The sequence below is a fragment of the Aythya ferina genome (genome assembly GCF_964211825.1).
Source record: "Aythya ferina genome assembly, chromosome: 1".
In the NCBI taxonomy this organism is placed as follows: Eukaryota; Metazoa; Chordata; class Aves; order Anseriformes; family Anatidae; genus Aythya; species Aythya ferina.
Genome location: NC_140296.1, coordinates 190,911,678 through 190,930,562, shown reverse-complemented (window position 1 = coordinate 190,930,562; position 18,885 = coordinate 190,911,678). Strand labels below are relative to the sequence as shown.

Sequence of the window (18,885 nt, the reverse complement as noted above, 5' to 3'; positions counted from 1 at the left end):
CTTCCTTTTGTTTTCATACGAAGATTAACCAGCAGATTCAACTCTTAAACTAAAAGGATTTTTGCCAAATACAGTGACAAGAGGAATGTGAGCATTGTAACTGGGGCACAGGGAACAGCAAAGCACTCTCCCTGGCAAGGTGACATGGAAAGCTCGTCTTGTACTCAGCCAGCTAAAGAAAAACCCTATGTTTAAGGGGATTCAGTGCCATGTGGTTCAGTAGTACTATCATTCCTGAGGGAAGACAGCTTCTTGTGTGCCCCCATGGGATCTTACATGCATCCTTGTGTAGGGATGCCAGTATGGACTGACCTCTTCTGTAGCCTTGTCAAAGTATATGCCCAATCTTTTCTCCAAAAGCTTGCTTTTTTCATTTTATTTTATTTTTGATATATAAACTCATGTGACCTTTTAGTCAAAGGTCATAGGGCTAATTACAACACAGATTGGGCCCAGCTTTCACATGTTATTGTTTGACTTGATTCTCAGGTACCCAGAAGACTTTCCACTTGCTGGCCCTGAAGGTACTTTTCAAGACCAGACAAACTTTCTTACGTGTCTTCTGGGTGGTGTGGATACCTCTTCTGAAGGACAATCTGTAGCAGGGCATGTTTTTTCTTCTACTTTTATAATGCAGCACTTGAAGGCCTGATGCCTCTGCTTTGCCACAGGCCATCAGAGTTGAGTACAGCAGTAAAACCCCAGAACAGTCCTTGATTAAAACTGCTCTTTAGCTTTTGAAGGTTTTATACTATCCAATAAACTGAAAGGTTTGGCAGGCATAAGATATGAACTGTTTTTTTGCTATGTATTTATATATTTTTTAATCCTGATGGCTTTCAGTCCCTGTTTCTTGTCTCCTCCATCCTGTGACTTAGGCCTTGCTGAAGACGGGCTCTTATTTACAGCCGTCCAAGTCCCTGTTCAAGGTTAGTCAGCCTGTCTAGATCTTGCAGGTGGGCGAAAACCCCAGATACCTATAATGAAGAAATCAAAAGTTGTCATCTTTCTCTCTTATCCTCCTTCCGCTATTCCCCTTCCAGCAAATTTGGTGCTCCAAAGTTGGGTTTTGGACAAAGACATGGGCCTCCTGGAATTTCTAATGTAGTCAAGAATTATATATGTATTTTTTTCATATTATATATTATATATCCAAATCAGAGATAAGGGAGAGTTCACTAGTAGTTTGATCTTGTCATGCAGTCTTCAGCATATTCAATGTAAAAAAGCTTGAGCTCCATTTCCGTGACTTTGGGAGACTGTATCTGTTAAAACATTTGTACAGTGTAAACAAAAGCCTTGCTACCCCCAGATCAGAATTTGAGTGTGACCGATAATTAAGTTTTTAGAATTTCTCTGGAAAAGTGAATCCATGGTTTAATTTTTAAAATCCTCAGTTTTAAATATGTGACTGTTAATGAAATAACCAGCACTAAGACAGAGCTGGAAGGAGTCTTTATTAGGACTTTTGACCTGAAAAATAAAGTATTTTTTAGAAGAAGAGATTCTGAGAGGAATTCTTTGTCTTTCTGATAAAGAAGGGTGGCACCTCTACAAAAATCTCTCCTTGTGAGGCTTTGAAATGTGTGCAACTCAAATGATTTTATTGTGGCTTGTGTGTGCAGGGAACAACTCTTCTTGCCTCTTCCTTTACCCGCACCCAACCATGACTGTTCAGAAAGATAAATCATCTGTATATGGCTTTTTTCTTCAACAACTTGGGCCTTTTTTACCTTTATCATTACTGACTGAATTGTCATCATGGCATAAACACACCTGTCAGCTCAAGCAATGTAATTCTGGCCCTCGTCCCAGTCTTAGAGGCAGACGTATAAATGCCATCCTTTATCTGCCTTTTAAATTGCTCGTCTGATTGAAATGATGACTGAATTAGTCCTATTCACATTCCTTCTACCTTGGTTTCTTTACTTCATTACTAAACTATCCATTGTGCTTTTTTTGAGTCAATTTAGTTCTATTTCAGGTCTGAAGCTGCCGTGATGTGCCAGGTTACTGCTTACTGTCATGCGATTTGTATTGCTTTAGCAACCTGATTGGGTTGCTGGTGTGTTTGTGACAGGGAAATATTATGTTTTGAAACAGAGCATGCAGGTAGTGTGCTAGGCCCGCCTGCGTGTGCAGGCTTGGTTAAGAAACTCTCTGAGGAGCTGATCCATGAAGTGCTAACAGCGCTGGCTTCATGGGTTACTTCATGTCTGGGATCAAAAAAAGCAGACTGGCAGAGCTTGTTTCTGCCTCTTCCTTGTGTCCAGTACATTTTGTGTTGAGATGCAGTTGAAATACTGCTAATATGGCTGTATCAAGAGAGGAACTGGCTTCTCTGGGGAGAAATGCCACTTAGCACAAAATTACCCTTCAGTGGTGCTGCCAACAGTAGGTTCCCCCTCAGTAGGGGAATAGAGCTCGATACGTTGATGTGCCCTGATTTATTTAAAGACCTGCTCCAAGATAACTTGTTCCAGTTGTTTCAGCAGCTTCAAAAATGTAGTTGATAACTCTGTATAATTTTTATTTTGCCACTGGAAACATCTGCTGTTACGAGGCAGTAGGATATAACAAGTGCCATTAAAATGTTAATTTCCTACCAATGCAGCCAAATTAATGAGAACTGGACTAGTTTATGGTAATAGCTTCAGCTGGCCAGTTAGTTGTTAGGAGGAGGCTTTGTACCTTTCTTACAGATTTATGTAATGCATCATTTCTGTGTTTCGTTGAAGTTGTGCAATTTTTTGTTCAGTTTTCCTCAACTCTGTGCATGCTTTAAGGAGGCTTGAAAATTTAAAAGGAGTCTATTCAGACTTGTTTCTTACGTGGTTGCCTGAAGAATAATTGTCATAAGCTCTTTGAAAGCCGGGTAAAAAAGCTGAAGGCTGTTACATTAAATACTAGAAACTGCTACGGTTTTACATTTTTGATCTCAAAGTTGTATACAAAATTCCTTGAACTAAAGGTCTAGTCACAGAACTTTTGGAGAGGTTCTTCAGTCTTTGCTGGAAACTGACCTGGACCTGACTGAGCGATGAGACCATGGGAAACAAGCACTGGTTGCAGAGCGCTTTTTTGAGGTGGTTTCAGGATTTTGGCAATGCCTCAGGCCTGACTGTGAAAACTGGTTGTTGTCCCAGAGTCTGCAGTACCTGGAGTGGAGTTTGAGTGTCACGGTAGAGTGACACGGAAGAAAAAAAGCAGGGGGAAGAAAAGGTTTTGCTGCTGAGTACCCCCCCTAAAGAAGGTGACTCAGGAGACTGTAGGTCTTAATTCATTGCCTTGTGATGGCCAATAGTTCAACATATTTTTGAGGGTTTGGCAAAGTCTTAGAGTTGCCTCCTTGTGGAATACAGCTGTGTATTTTCATCTTTCCCCTCCTCTTCTGCACTGGTCACGTATGTAGTTACGTATGCCAGCCTGCCGAAGGTGGACAACTGAGCTGAGCTGTGTGTGTCTGCAGTGGGTGGTGATTGCTGACGGGTGTTTGTTTGTGTCATTGAGTGTTTTGAGTGATGAGGTATTTTAATTTTTGTTTGCAAAATGCCAAATTGATGGATTTGGTTTTGTGAACTAATAAAATTTGGGAGAAAAGACAAGAATGTGTGGGAAACTTTACTGGAGTCATTTATTTATTTATTTATTATCCTCTCCTCTGTATTTCCTTACAAGTATCTGGCTTGCTTGCTCTGTCATTCTTTGTGAGGTTATTGCACTTCCCAGCACAGGCTTGTGTTGTCATTATATATCTAAAATTGTTAATGGGGCAGGGAACAATCTCTGCGGGGCCTAATGTTTACATTTCTCTGCCAGCTGGTTATTTAACAAGTCACAACTGTCAGCATGTGTGCATTTCTGGTGTCTGTCTTCTGCTGAGAGCAGTTAGTGGTATCACCAAAATTGGCTTTTTAATTTTTTTTAACCACAGTTGATACCATGTGCAGAGAGTTTGGGGAAGGAAGGTAAAGACAAAACGCAGGATACATGTATCTCTTGGGAGAATCAGATCCAAGGGCAAAGATTCCCACTGAATTTTGCTGTGCAAAGAATGTTAAAATAAACATGTGAACTGAAAGGTGTGCAGTTAAGCTAGAATACCCAGGCGGTTTACTGAGAGAGTTAATGTACAGGGTAATGGGCACTTATATTCCTTGTGGCTCCTCTACTTTCTCATCGGGTTGGATGCTCTGTTACCTGCTGTGTCTATACAGGTTTGTAACAACCTAAAGCAAAAGCTTTTTTTTTTTTTTTTTTTTTTTTTAATTTAGGAATGCTAATCTAAGTAGTGTGGGGACAAGAACAGATATTCTGCATACCGAAGGAATGATTTGGTTGGAAATTTGAGGGAACGGAGGCTTGTCCCTGTAACAGAGATTAGCTTGAACAGCAGAGTTTTCCAAACTGAAGCCTGCAATTTCATTGTTTTTAGAGAAGTGTGTTAAGTAGCCAGATTATTTAAACAATTAATTGCAGTCCAGAAATCAGAACTGTCTTTTGGGTGCTCTGATTCAGTTCTGGTTATAGCCAATGTGCCAACAGTGCAAATGGATTTACTTGGAGAATGATGCAGTGAAGAAATGGAAAAGAGGTCCATGACACCTAGAGGACAAGTACGGTGCTTTCCTGTGTAACAACTTTCTCTGTTATTTCCAAACTTTGTCACGTGGAGTAAATATTCCTCTAATCTCTTCCCAAGCTGTGTGATAAGGAAGGAGGTTTTTTTCCAGAGTGGGCAAGTTCTGCCCAGAGGAGCTGCTGTGTACTTTTCCATTGGTTTGGTGGGATTTTGATCTTGAATGTTGTACTCTGTGATAAGATTTGAAGAAATAGTTTACATTGCTCCTCTGAGCTGCTGGATAGCACAGACTGCCAAAAATTAAGTTGCTGTCTGAAGGAAGATTTACTGTATGAAACTTGCTGCTTATTCCTTCAGTTAGTGTACTTGGATAAATCCCTCTTAGATATGTTGTGCAGCACAGCATTTTCACATGGTGCCCTTTCACATATCTGTGTAGGTTTTTCCACAATGCTTCGTGTCCCTTCATTTAGAAGTTGACATAATGAGGAATTACAACGCTGTGTACTTAACTAATCTATGCAGTGATTTATTTTTTCCAGCCCCCTTCCTTCTATGCCTGTAGCATCAACTGCAGGAGCGTTTTCAGATTTCTGTTGGAAGGAGAAGGAAGGAAGAAGGAACAGAATAAGATGTGGCACTGTTTCTTACATAGAAATATGTGGGATTTGGGGATTATACACATAATTTATAAGCTCAAGGCCTGTATATAGGAGGGAAAATTAAGATTTTTAATTGTACTGTGGTTATAGTTGACATGTGCTAGCTTGTGTGTAATTCATTTCTTATGTACCAGAAATGTTGAACATTGTTACTTATGAGAGGAAATTCATCATTGATTTCTGTAGTTGGCACATCTCAAACACTTGTTAATTTTTGACATATTTTATTTTTGTATTAGAGATATTTCAGAGGCTTAATAATTTTTTCAGATTGCAGTAGAATAGCTCAAGTTGGCAGAAGTTATGCAGTACTATACTCAGAATCACCACATCCTTGAAGCCTTTTTGTGAAAATTCATACCTAGATGGATTAATGATATGTGTAACTTCGGTTACTCACAAAACTGTTAATGTTGGTTTCTGCTGAATTCACTCTAAATTGTGCAAAGCCCCTCAAAGTAAACTGTCTTGCTTTACTCTGTATGATGGCCCTTAGCCACCTTGTCAGTGGGGTACCCATAATAACTGAATGATTTGGGGTTATGAACTTTGATTGATTTGTGAACAAAAAGGTAGGAGAGTTCATTTTATCATTGTATATCTAGCATAGCAATTATGTATCTGTAGTCTTTTGTGTGATAGGTCAGTAACTCATTTTGTGTGGTTTTGACCTGAGAGGAAATAAAATACTTAGGTAGCTTGGCACTGTGGCGCGTGTGAAGATGTGCAAGGTGTTGTAAGGGCTACGACAGGCTTCTGTTTGAGCAGTGACTTGCATGCTCTCAGCTGTGCTGAGCTGAAGAGCACTGTGTTAGCCAGACTTCAGTCATTTGCAGTGAGCTGTGTCCTGCTGCAAATGTATACATGTAGCTCTTAGCACTCTCTCTCTCTCTTTTTTTTTTTAAAGAATAGCAAAGCACAATATTTATTGGAAAATAAAAAACTGCACTTCAGATTTTATGCTTTTGGTCTCTTTCTGAAGATTACTGGGTGAGCTACGAGCAATCACCCAGAGCAGATGAAGCTCTTGCCTGCTGCTGAGAGACTGCTCCAAGAGGTCCAAAACTGTTCTTCATACCTCTTGGCAGGCTGTTGTCAAAATGCCTTTCTCTAAGCCTGGATTATGGTTCATTTTTCATGGTGTGTTTAGTTACTGTACTCCTCTAATTTATCTGTATTTATCATTAAAAGATGATGACTGTGTGGTTCAGATCGTGGAAATATGTGGTCAGTGTTGAACAGGTATAGCTGCACTAGTCTCAGTAACTTGTACTTTGTTTACTCGAAGTGATAGAATGAAAATTCTTCCTCAGTGCTAACAGGACTTTCACTTTTTAAACAGTGTAGTGATCACATTTCATAATAAACTTGTTAGCCTGAATAAGATGTTCCATGCCAGTATGTGTACTTCCAACTTCAAATGTTTATTTTAAAGCAGAGTATAAAAGGCCAACTTTATTCCGAGTGTTATGTCAAGCTAGTCTTTGTGTATTTCCTTTAGAAGAGTGGAAACGGAGATGCACGCCGTGAAAACCTAACCTTAGCCCATGTTAGATGTCCCCCCAGTCCCCTGGTCCCTTTGCTTTTATGGGCAGAACTTGGGCCCTGGCTTTGTACTTGGCTGGAGCTGGGCTGGAGCTGGGCCAGAGCCGGGCTGGCTGGGCCTTGTCATCCAGGAGGCTCTTGCTGAGCTGGTGATGTTCTCGTCTTCCCATCCTGACCAGCAAGCAAAAAGCAGTCAGAGAGAGGAAGCGAAAAATGCATTTTGCCCATGTAATGCTGTGACAGGCTTCCCCTCTGTCCTTCAGAGGGGCTGAAGCTCTGGCGTAGGCCTGACTTCTGAAACGTGCCTTATAGCAGCCTCATAAACATTGTCTTCAGGGTGAGGTTTCACAGCTGTTTAACTTGATTTAGGTGCAGGTGGCTGCTGTACCGGGATACTTTCTCCCTCAGCCCATGACCAGAAACCTTTTCTGTGAGGGAGGCACGCCAGCTCCAACGCTGTGTACAACCACGAGTGAGCCTGAATGGCTGTCTGCTCTGATTAAACCGACCCTGCCAGAAAACAAACACAAATTAGTTGGATCAGCAGTGAATTGATAAACCGCATGAGTGGTCAAGTGACAGAAAGGCTGTGGCATAAGTGACGAGGGTTGCTCCCTTCGGTGCCAGCCTGCGATTGAGCTGGCTTCAGGCTCCAGCATGCCTGACCAGGAGGCGCTGAGGGGAGAGCGGTGGGAGCTGGTGACCGGGATGGAAGTGTTTCACCTGGAGGAGGAGAAGCTTTTACTCCTGTCACTATGTGCTACCTATTTGGACCATTATTTGCCGTGTTCGAGGGGCAGAGGAGATAAAAACACAAATGCTGAGAGGCTGCCTGTTGACTTGTGGTTTGAATCTGTGGGCTTCTCCTGTCAGTCACTTGAGCTTGTCTGCAGGCAAAGTGGTTTTCTTGCAGGGTATTTGTGGTGGTGCTTTTTAGATGGAATAGTAAATGTTTCACTTTTTCACACGAGGTAAAAATGAGCTTTATCTTCCTGGTTTGGGAGTTGGAATTTCCACTTTATCAATGTACAGAGGAATTGATTTAACGTACCTTGTTAGTACTATGTCTCATGATGAATGAGCAGCACAGGTGTGTAGGGCGTCAATGTAATGAGGAAGGGATGTGATTTTGGCAGTGCATTTTTTTCCAACTGGGACATTAAGTGAGGGATTAAGTACAAAGTACACCTACCACAGCTGCTTAGTTGCAATTGTCCCTGCTCTGGGTTTCTTCACATGGGTGTGTGACCTGTACAGGTATGTGTGTATGGTTTTGTTGTGTTCTTTTTGATGTCCCCTCTGTGCCTCCCACAACTTCCCAGTGGAAATCAAGTCCAGGCCCACAAATTTCAAGTGGCCTTGGGGACTGTCCCTAGCAGTGGGAGTAGCAGCCCCACCTTCCATGGAGGGGCACTGGAGGTGCCTCCTTTGGTTTGTTTCAGAGCTCATCCCCAGGTTACTGAAGGATTAAGACCAATAGGTTGCACAGGTCCAAACCTTTGCAGTGATTGCTTGGGTCATTTTGGGACCCTTCAGCTTGAGATGTTTGCCGAATATGCCTGAAGAACTCTGTGGCAGGGGCAGGACCAGAAGTAAGTCCTACAGCCGCGTTCTGCCACCTTTATTGTGCGGCCGTGTCCTGTGACACCCCGCTTCCCCCAGCCCTTCTGCCTGCACCAGCCAGGACAAAAATCTTGAAGACAAATCACTTTCATTGTACGGCACTGGTCCATCGCCTAGGCAGCTTCATGTCAGGTGCTGAGTGACACGGTAGTCTCTTTTGGAAAAAAATAGATTTCAGCATAATGCATATTCATGAAGCTGAATTATGGTTGCTGTGACAACCTCACCACTGGCAATCAAGATCAGTGTTTTAAACTTCTGTCTCCAGTGTCTGGGTTTCTACCACAGTGGATGTTACACATACTATTATTTTTTTTCCTCCCTTAGTGGACAATTTAAATTGTTTTAGAGCTGTTAATTAATAGCTGCATGTAACTAAGCTTGTAACACGTCCAAGCACAGCTTCCTGCTCGTTTCCAACTGGTGTTAATCGAGTGCTGTGGAAGTGGGGCGCTTTGTGGTTGGATTTTCTTTGTTCGTTTTTCTTTATACTTGCAGGAAAAACAAAGCTGAAATAGTAAGCATAATATTTCCCCATGCCTTAGGTAGCCTGACTGATAACATAATCTCTCACGCCAAAAAATGCAACAAGATCCATCCCTGTACAAGTTCAGTGTTTTAAGGACTCCTGACCCCGAAAGGATTAGGTGCTTTTTGTCGGTGTTACTCAGAAGCAGTAAATAGTTCATGCTGTATGCTCAGTCCATCATGTCATAACCCTGGGGCCAGAGTAACATAGTTTGAGGAAGACTTTAGCAGACTGTGACACGAAGGCAGTGACTAATTTCAGGATGAGCTTGTGGTGGGTTGAGCGTGGGGAGAGCTTAGCTCCAAAGGTCGGGTCTTGCCTGTTTGTTGATGTCAGAAATCGAGGGCACTTGTGCAACCTTTCTGACATTTGGAAGGTGTTTGTAGGCTGCTCTTGGCTGGTCTGACTGCATGTTTGGCCCAAAGAATTGCAGTTTCTTTGTTTCCAACAGGTATGAAGCACATGGCCTTCTTCCTAACCACTGATGGCAGGCAAGAGGCGTTCTTTTCGGAAACCGACTGTGCCCTTAAAGCTTTTCTTTCCAAGGCTCTCGATTGGTTTGTGGGTGGGGGTGTTGAAGGAGGGGAACCGGACTGCCCAGCCGCGGCAGCGCTTGGGTTTTGTGGAAATGATGACAACATTATGTACAGAGAACTTAATGTATTGCTCAGTCTGGGCTGAGCTGAGGTGGTGTGCTCTGGGGACACAGCACAATTTGGGACAGGGCTGTGTTGGGAGAAGGTTGCGTCCCTTCTTCCCTGCGCTTCAGCATCTTCCTGAGTTGAGCTTAATGCAGTTTTCTTGAAAGATACCAACTTTATCTGTGCAAAACCACTTCCTGTTGTTCAAGAGAAGAAGCAGTGAATAAGGTTTGGTTTTCTGAATAGATCTGAGCCTTCTGGAGAGCAAAGTGGGAAAACTGTGTGCACAGGGGAAAGAGAAACTGAGCAGACAAGGATCTCACAGTGCAGTCAGTTGATCTTTCTCTGGTTAAAGTTTTTGAAATATTAATAAGTACAAAATGTTCAGACAATGGCTTGAGATGAGATTCTGCCCATTAAAAAGGGGGAAACTAATGTCGAGAGGGAACCTTTTACACAAAACACTGTACAGAGCTGGTCTGCGAACTTGTTGTAGGCTTTGGTATTTTACCAAGGGTTCCAGTTTTAGTTAGGCATGTCCTGAAGAAAACACAACGAGCTTTGTTTGCAGTACTTTAAGTATCAGCTGGTACATTCATACCATCCACGTATCTCTCTGTTCCTGCTTTCCTGTCAAGATAATACACCGGAGCACTTCGGTGAAGGAGTAATGAATACCTCATGTAAGCCTGATACTTTCCACTCCCTCCGTTTGCATGTCCCTCCCTCATGATAAGACTGAAACATCCTGGTGTTGACACTTGCCTGTGTTTGTTCACACGCACACAGTCGTGCTCTTGCTGAGTCCCAGCACTCTTACCTTTCACTTCTGTAGAAAGACATTTTGAGATTCAAAGGAGGATGTGAAGGAAAATGAGGTGTGAAGATGAGAAACCAGCGGTATGTTAGATTTATTTTGATTTTATTTATGTCTTCAGCTTTCTGAAATGCTGTTTTTCTAGCAAAAGGAGCACAGGTGCTTCAGTTGCTTTGCTGTGTCAGTTTGCTATGGCCTTTGGACTTTATATTAAAGTTCATCCATAATGTTCTAGCATTGTGTGTGTGGGGGGGTTTTTTGTTTGTTTGTTTGTTTGTTTTTCCCAGGCTCCCAATGAATGCTTGCTGAGGAGATGCTGTTTGACTTTGTGTAGTGGCTCTGCATTTTGTTAACAGATGAGGAAAACGAATCTCAGGGCTGCGAAGCAGAGCCCTTCCCCTGACAAAAGTGCACATTAAACTTTAGCTGTTGAATCTCTGCAAGGTCTGCGAGACCTCGTACCCTGATTCAGCATGTTCATGTGTCAAAGACTGGATGTGAAGAGAAAACTGAAACCTCTAAGCAAGTTTTTTGGTGCTCATGCTGAGGGATGAGTCTTCCACAATCATGCAAGAGCAGATCGTGTTAGTCTCTTGCAGGGCAGCAAGGGATGCTGGTGTTAACTCGGGACCTGCCAAAAATCTGGCAGTTTGTGGGGGGAGCGGTGCTATGAAGGGGTGAGGGCATTTTTCATAGGAGCAAACCCTGTAACTGATACCCCTTGGACTGTGCTGGGCAGGCTGGCTCTGGGCATTCCCCAGCAGCTGGTTACCTCCTTTCTGAAGCCTCTCTGCAATTGCAAGCAGGGAAGCTGCTCCAAATCTCCTTGCAATTTTTATGTGGAAATTTGGGGAACCCCGAATTTTTCTCCTTATCAGAAGTGGGAATGTGTGCATATGTTGTTTTTGGGGTTGGAGTCACGGTATGTTAGTTCAAATGAATGTCTCATGGTTATTTTGGGGTTAATTGAGGTCCCAAAAAATGTTGTTTCTTCTCCGGCCCTCTGTAAAAGGGGTTAAAAGCTGTAAAAGCAGCTGGGTATTAATGTCAATTAAAGAAACCTTTAGAGATATTTTACTGTTATTTGTTTGTTTTTCAAATGTGAAAAGTGCAGATCTTTTTCACTTATCACGCCCTCCCTATGTACGTAAGCTGTTACGAGATGATTTGGGACTTCGGGATAATTTTACCAGGCTGGTATTTAATTTTGCTGATTTGACCTCTGCCACTGCAACGAGAGAAATAAAAGCCACCTTCTTAAAAAAAGCCGGGTGCCTGAACAGCCTTGCTTGCAAGCACGTTAATGTAAGATATCCCGACGATATTATGGCAGGGGGTCTGGGAGTATTAATAGATCTGGCTGAGGTGCAACAAAGTTGGACCTAAATCAGTCCTGCACAGTCAGCGTCTGCCTTGTTGCACTCTGTGCTTTGCGTGGCAGAGCTGGACGTGGAAAAGATCGCTCATTGCTTGCATTAATAGCATGGCCTTTGTGTGCAGAAATGATCTTGACTGGGGAGAAGGGATTTGCTTTTCTTTTCCTCAAATCAATAATTTACGAGGGTGATAGCAGGCTTATTTGTCATTTTTTTTGTAGTATGCTAGTGAGAGCAACTGTTGTCACTTATATGACTGTTAGGAGGTGAGAGTGTGTTCACAGTGCACGGAGTTAAAATAGTTGTGTTTCTTTCTGTTGGTAGTTAGCTCAAAAGAAGAAGGAGACGTGGGCCTTCGTTCTTGCTCATAGCTCTTCAAGTACAAAGCTGCATGCCAGGCTTGGTGATGCTAGTAGGGGATCTAACAGCCCGAAACCTAGAGCTGAACTAGCTGGGGCCGGGATGTGGCTGGGTAGTTGGGAGAGGGGAAGGGGCTCAGTAGCTGTGGTGTGGAGCAGGTGTTTTGGTGTTTAGTTACTGTGTTTTACAAGAAATGTAATTACAGGTCAGAATCTGGCCTTTTGTCTTACTAAAGACTCATTTGCTTCCTCAAGCTTAGCTAGGTTTCATCCAAGTCACTTGGAATACAAAATCTCTGAGAAGCTTTTTTTCTAGTGAACATGAAAGTGTTGAAATGTTGCTCTATTTATTGATCTTTGTCTTAAAAAATAAAAAAGTTGCTCGTTGGAAGAATAGGATGCTGGCATAAAAAGCCTGTCTTGGAGTGCGTGCTTGGATTGCGGCCAAGTAATGAGCTTCCATAGGAGCTTGTTGGCAAGCTTAGGTTTTTGCTTGGGATCATCTAATGTAGGTAAGTAATCTGTAAGCCTGGTATGCTCGGACAAGTTTCAGACAAAATATTAATGTTTTAAATTATAACCGAGCAGGTATTTCTATATAACAGCTTCTTGTACTTAAAATACTTCGAAAAATCCCTAGGAACGTGATTCTTTACTATTTCCTTTTTTAATGGTCAGCCTGATCAAAAATATTTTAGGAAATACTGACACTGATGGACCAGGGAGGTGATCGTCTCCCTGTGCTCAGCTCTGGTGAGGCCGCACCTCGAGCACTACGTTCAGCTTTGGGCCCCTCAGCACCAGAAGGACATGGAGGCCCTGGAGTGTGTCCAGAGCAGGGTTACAAAGCTGGTGAAGGGCCTGGAGCACAAGGCCTGTGAAGAGAGACTTAGGGCACTGGGGGTGTTTGGTCTGGAGCAGAGGAGGCTCAGGGCAGACCTTACTGCTCTCTGCAGCTACCTGAAAGGAAGCTGTGGGGAGCTGGGGGTCGGCCTCTTCTCACAGGGAACTGGTGACAGGACCAGAGGGAATGGCCTCAAGTTGTGCCAGGGGAGGTTCAGGCTGGCAACGAGGAGCCATTTCTGCTCAGAAAGAGCAGTCAGGCACTGGGACGGGTTGCCCAGGGAGGTGGTGGAGTCACCATCCCTGGGGGTGTTCAAGGAGAGGTTGGACGTGGTGCTTGGGGACATGGGTTAGTGGTGGCATTGGTGGTGGGGGGTGGTTGGGCCAGATGATCTTGAAGGGCTTTTCCAACCTTAACTTAACACGATCACTACCCCATCCGTATTATTTCTGCCTGTAGCCGTGCCGTTTGAAAGTGCTGTTGTGGCTGGGCAGCAGAGGGGCTTGGTTTAGAACTGCCTTGGTGTGGGTCTGACCTGCGTCCTAGGTAACACTGGCTGATCGCAGATGGAGATCTCTGAGATGGGAAGGAGCGTGGCAGTCTGTGCCAGTGCTTATCAGAGGTTTAAACTGCCCTGATAGCATTTGTTCTCGAGTCGCTATTAATAGCAGGGCCCACAGATATCTCTGGATGTGATAGCTGACAACTTTCCTCATCATATAGGCAATGAATGAGCAGAAGTGTTTCTATTTTAAACTCAGCTTTGACAAGTAATAGAACTTCAAAGAAAAGCAGTTCGTAGAAAATAACCTTGGGGAGAGTTACCACAAGAGGCTGAAGAGGAAGAATAAACACACGGCTGCAACCTGAAGGATCTCCGATAAAGGACGAGGCTGGTTTTTCTGAGCCAGCTGTGCTCAGGGGGATTTGTATGAGCTTCAAACCTCTGTGTTTAAGCTAAGGGTGCTAATAAACCTTGGCAGAGTGCAAACTGAGGCAGGTCATGGAGGGCAACCTGGACTATGGGGAAAGAGGATGGGAGGATGGTAATGGCAACAAGAGCATCAATGCAGATTTTTACCTAGCACAAGTTCTTTGAGGAGAGTATTAGAGCATCCCCTGTGTGGAGGTTTCTGAGCTGAAGACCAGAATTTGCACCAAAAAAAAAAAAAAAGTCTGTGGCTAGCTTGCAATAAACTGCCAGTGCTAGTTTTCTGAAGTGGCAGGATCAAAGACCTAACTTTTTATTTTTTATTTAAGTTGGAGCTTGTGACCTTTTGTACATGGTGTGATAGGTGTACAGCATTGAATCGGGCTGCTTCAGGGGGTCCAGTTTAAATCATAAGTGATGCAGTGCAGTATTTTAGAAAGCTACGATTACAATAAGTTTACATATGTTAATTCAGATTTCTTATATAATCTTTTTAAAATATATATATATATTAGTGGGGTTTCTGAATTATAATGTCAGTTTAAGTTTAAGTATTGCTTCTGTCAATGTGTGGTCCCCAGAAGTGAGATGTTCTGGGCACTTGCTGTTCCCCCAGATGGGGTAGCATCTGCATGATCTGCACAAACACTGGCTGAACTGATGCACTTAACAGTAAAGTTTCGCTTACGCTAGCTTTTAAACAATTTGGAAACATCACTAATAAAGCGATTCTCCTTTGTATCTCAAAGGGAGCAGTCAAAATCTAGAAAAGCTCCTTCTCTGGGTGTGCAAGATTGTCAGCAGTGCTAATTTAAAGGATTTTGGCTGTGCAGGTGAATATGGATTATGTCAATTTATCAATCTGTAATTCTTCATGGGAGCTCTTCAATAAATCATCGTTACCTTCTTTTCTTTAGTTTGAAGTAGGGGGGTGATATGGTAGCCTTGCCACTCTTTTTCTCCATATTTTTCAGGGAATTTAGGGATAAGTTGTGATGCTTAGTGGATTTTCATGCCTTTGATTAGAAATGTCAGCAAGCTGAAGAATGTGGACTTAACTGAAGTTTTTTTTTGTTTAAAGTAAGCTGTTAAGAACAGACTTTTTAATCTTTGTTTGGGGTGCAGGTTGTGAGCTTGCATCCATCCTGTCTTTAAAAATAGCCCTGAGAAAGAGGCCATGATAGTGGAGGAAGGTGGTAAATTGCCAACTAATGAAAACCAAACCACACGTCTGTTAAACGTGTCTTGTAAAAAGATATGCTGCAAATTGTTTCTCCTCCAGGGGCAAGAAGACACTTGAAAAAACAGTTAGAGGTAGCTGGTGATCAGAATGTGTTTTTTAGGCTTGTTGCAAGCTTTCTAAAGTACTTCTGATGTTTTGTTTCTCGCAGAGACTCCAACCGTCATGTTAAGGTAAAGCAGAAAAGTGCAGTGCTGAACATGCTAAAGAAGTTGGACAAAATAAGGTTCAGAGGTCACAAGAGAGATGAGTTCCTTGATTTAGCAGAGTCTCCAAATGCTTCTGACACTGAATGTGGAGATGAAATTCCGGTGAAAATACCTCGAACATCAACCCGAGACAATGAAGAGCTGAGAGACCCTGTAAGTATTGGGTGTTTAAATATCATTTTATGTTATATTGTTACCACATAGAAAAAAATAACAGAAGTTTGTAATTCCTTGCCCCTGTATTTTGGATTTAACAGTTGAAGATGTGTGGATTAGGAATAAAGCTATTTGAGTAGGCTTCCATTTTATGGAAAGATCATTTCTTAATATTAGGGTTCCCTCTTTCTGCTATTGCTTTTAGATGTAGGTTGAAGGGTTTGGTGTACTTTTGGAGGGTTTGATAACCATGGATGTGCTTCTGAATGGTGTCAAGTTTTATTTGTTGTGTTCAAACACTAACAAATAGATACGAAGGAAAGACTTCTGGATGCTTTTCAGCCTGAGAGACTCAGACCTGCTCAGATGCCACTGACCAGAGCTGTAGGTGTACGGTTTCTGATGGCGTCACTTAGAGGGTCATGCTGCCTCGCTCCGTGCTGTGATGTTGTGTCCAGAGACGCTGCCCTGTCACAGTGCTGGCTGAACCCTCTGCAAGACTCCTCAGTTATGACAACTTTTTGGCATGTGGAAGCAGAAGCATCCCAGTAGAACTGTCATTTTTAAACAGTGAATGCTTCAGGAGAAGCTGAATATTGGTTTAAGAAAAGAAATAAAAAATCCTCCTTCTAACTTCTGAAATGGCTGTGGGTTCCTGAGCCAGGACTCGTGGGTACAATCTAAATTACAGCTTGGTAATTTAACTGTTGAAGCTGGAATTTGTAGCTCTCTGGGAGCTCACCATGCAGTTTTTGTCCCCACGTGTGCTCGGTCCAGCTGCTGGCTGAACGCTCACATTTCCAGCAGCACAGGGCACGCTCACTGCTTGGAGGAGTTAAACTGAAAGCTTTCAAAGTGTTTAAGGCTGAGCATTTCCTTTGGGGTTGGCAGCTTGTGTCCTTCTCAGTGGCTATTAGTTTTCTACTGTTTGTTTTTAACTAAAGTTTTCTTATATAGCATCATGTACAAACGCTTATATGGAGCTGTTTTGCCAGATTTTTCCTACGATCACGGAACAAACAAGTGGATAATGACAGAGCGTTTTCTGCCACAAAAAGTCTATTGTATTCATATCCTCAAGCTCCTCACGCAAGGAAGGTCTTTTTGAATGCCTTTCCTTCGCTTTTATTGTGCTGAAGACATCTGTCACTTGTTAATATGTATGGATTGTATATGCTGAGTGTACTCTCTCTGCCCGTCCAATGTGGTATTTTCCGAGTTAGTTTTAGGTAAATACTGGCTTATTTTCATTAAATTTAGGCATTATATTAACGTGGGGAGAGCAGGGAATGTATCCAGTCAGGACAATGTGGATGGCAGCATTAGGAAAGACCTGAATTAAAGCCCAGGTAGTATTTTCCGTGTCTCTTTAGGAGGACAGTAGATGCAAGGTGGTATGGCCCAAGGAATCATGTACTAAACCTACATTTTTGGCTAGTGATAGAGCCTCACAGCTGTGGTCGTTGTGGTCTCTACTTTCTCAGCACACAGAGCTGAACAATTGGAGAAAACAATCTGAAGAGACCCGTGTTGCTCTCTGGCTGATTAAGCAGGCTGTCCTGATCTATCTCTGTGGGATACAGCTGAGCACAGTTATTTAAAAACAGAGGGATAGGGGAGGGGAAAGCAGGAACAGTATCAAACTTGTTATTTTGCCCTGCTCATGGAGTTAGTGAGTTCCAAAGCCAGTGTGATGCTGGACCTGGGTAAGAGCAGCAGCTGTGCTACAAACACTGGCTAAACAAGCAAACGTGTATGAGGAAAGAGATCTGGAGTATAAGGGATAGGTTTCACACGGGAAGTTTGGGGGATTAGCACTTGGCTCTGGCAGGCATCTGTCTGTCCCCCAAGTGCTGCTGCCCATCCGTAAAATGAAGGGTGAAGAAATAATCCTCTGTGCTGCAGAAGTGATCGAAGCAACAAAATTAATTCTTGTATATTTAAGTCAATATTAAGGCAGTGTCTGAGACTGGGTGTACAGAGGGATCCTTAATTATTTCTGTTTCCTACTGCCATCAGATTCTTGAGTTCTGCCTGAATTATTTTTAATTCAGTGACTAAAACTCAAACCTTAAATTGCTTATACAGGGTTGTTGTCTTTCACAGGCTTTGAAAGCAGCACGGCATTATACTGTGATTATGCTGTCTGGGAGAGGGGCCATGAAAAGACCCAGTTGTGTTGATTTCTCCCTGCTGAATACTTCAGGGAGTTGTTCAAAGCATGCAGAAGTCAGTGCAAGTCTCGTGCATAAATGGAAGCTAGGCCATATGTCTTTTCATATACGTGCGAGCCGGTGCTGTACTTTCACTTCTCTTGCTTCACTGTTTCTCTGAAAATCTGCGTTCAGAACTGGTGGGCTTAGGAGAGCAAGATTAGTGGCTTAGAGAAGAGCACAGGCGTGCACAATTTGAGTCCCAGTCCTCTTATCTGCATCTTCAGTACCCTGATGTCATTGACTCCTCTGTCAGCCATTCTCTTGTCAAAGGCTTCATCTCTGCCCCCTCTACTTTTTTTTTTTTTTTTTTAATTTTCAGTCTGGTGTATTAATCGTTACAGAGCCATTAAAGGAAGATCTTGGTCTATTAGAACAGTGCAGCACAGTCACACGAATGAAAGGCCCTTCTGTGCCGTGCCTCAGGGGTACAGAGGGCGCGTTAGAAATGTGCAGATTAGCTGCCTCTTCTTTATGGATGTGTCTGAACTCATCAAGCATATGCAAAAAGTTGCCACAAGTGGAGGTTTTAGAGGAAAATGCCTTGTCGTAAAAGCTTGTAGCTGCAGAGATCTGTCTGCAAAGAAAAGCATCCTCTGGGATATAGCTCCAGGGACTTGGGTGAGAGTTCAGGCACAAGCCACAAACACAGCAGTGGGAGCTAGACCCAGCACTTCACATCTTACAGAAGTAGCACGTGCAGAATTTCCGTCCTCTGAACAGACAGAAAGGATGCTCAGATAAGGGAATCTTACTCTCTGTCTTACAACTGTGAGCTTTACCTAGGTAGTTCTAGAATAAGCATCCAAACGGGTGTTTGGGTAAAGCAGCAGCTCCATAAGAACAGCTGGTTGCTGCTAGGAGAGCCCTGGAGTTTGAAGATTTGTTATTTCTCTTTGAATTCTGTTCTGAGGCTCTGTTCAAAATGTGTTTTGCCCTTAATTTGAGCTAGCTTGCTCTCAACTACAGGCTGTCCATTTCCTTGTGTGGGTACTTCTCCTGTCTCTTATTTAAGTGCCCTTACTACCTGCTATTTCTGGGATAACAGATAATTTCTAGGGTTTCAGTGGGTACCTGGATACTGTGATCAAATCATAGCCCAGACAGCTGTCTTGGTTAATAAGTTAACTCTTTCCTAAGCATCTTTCAGGTCAGCAG

General features: G+C 42.9%; 1 protein-coding gene across 5 annotated transcripts in view; it reads left to right on the top strand.

Annotated features, from left to right (window-relative positions):
* Positions 1-18,885, top strand: part of GRAMD4 (GRAM domain containing 4) — a 78,193-nt gene that overhangs the window by 8,749 nt on the left and 50,559 nt on the right. For 3 of the 5 annotated variants that reach the window (XM_084497369.1, XM_084497367.1, XM_084497371.1), the window contains exon 2: positions 15,301-15,511. In XM_084497369.1, the coding sequence (XP_084353495.1) occupies positions 15,301-15,511 (211 nt within the window). Of the gene's footprint in view, positions 1-10,332; positions 10,483-15,300; positions 15,512-18,885 lie in introns of those variants that run through there. The other 2 variants (XM_084497368.1, XM_084497370.1) reach the window with 2 other exon arrangements.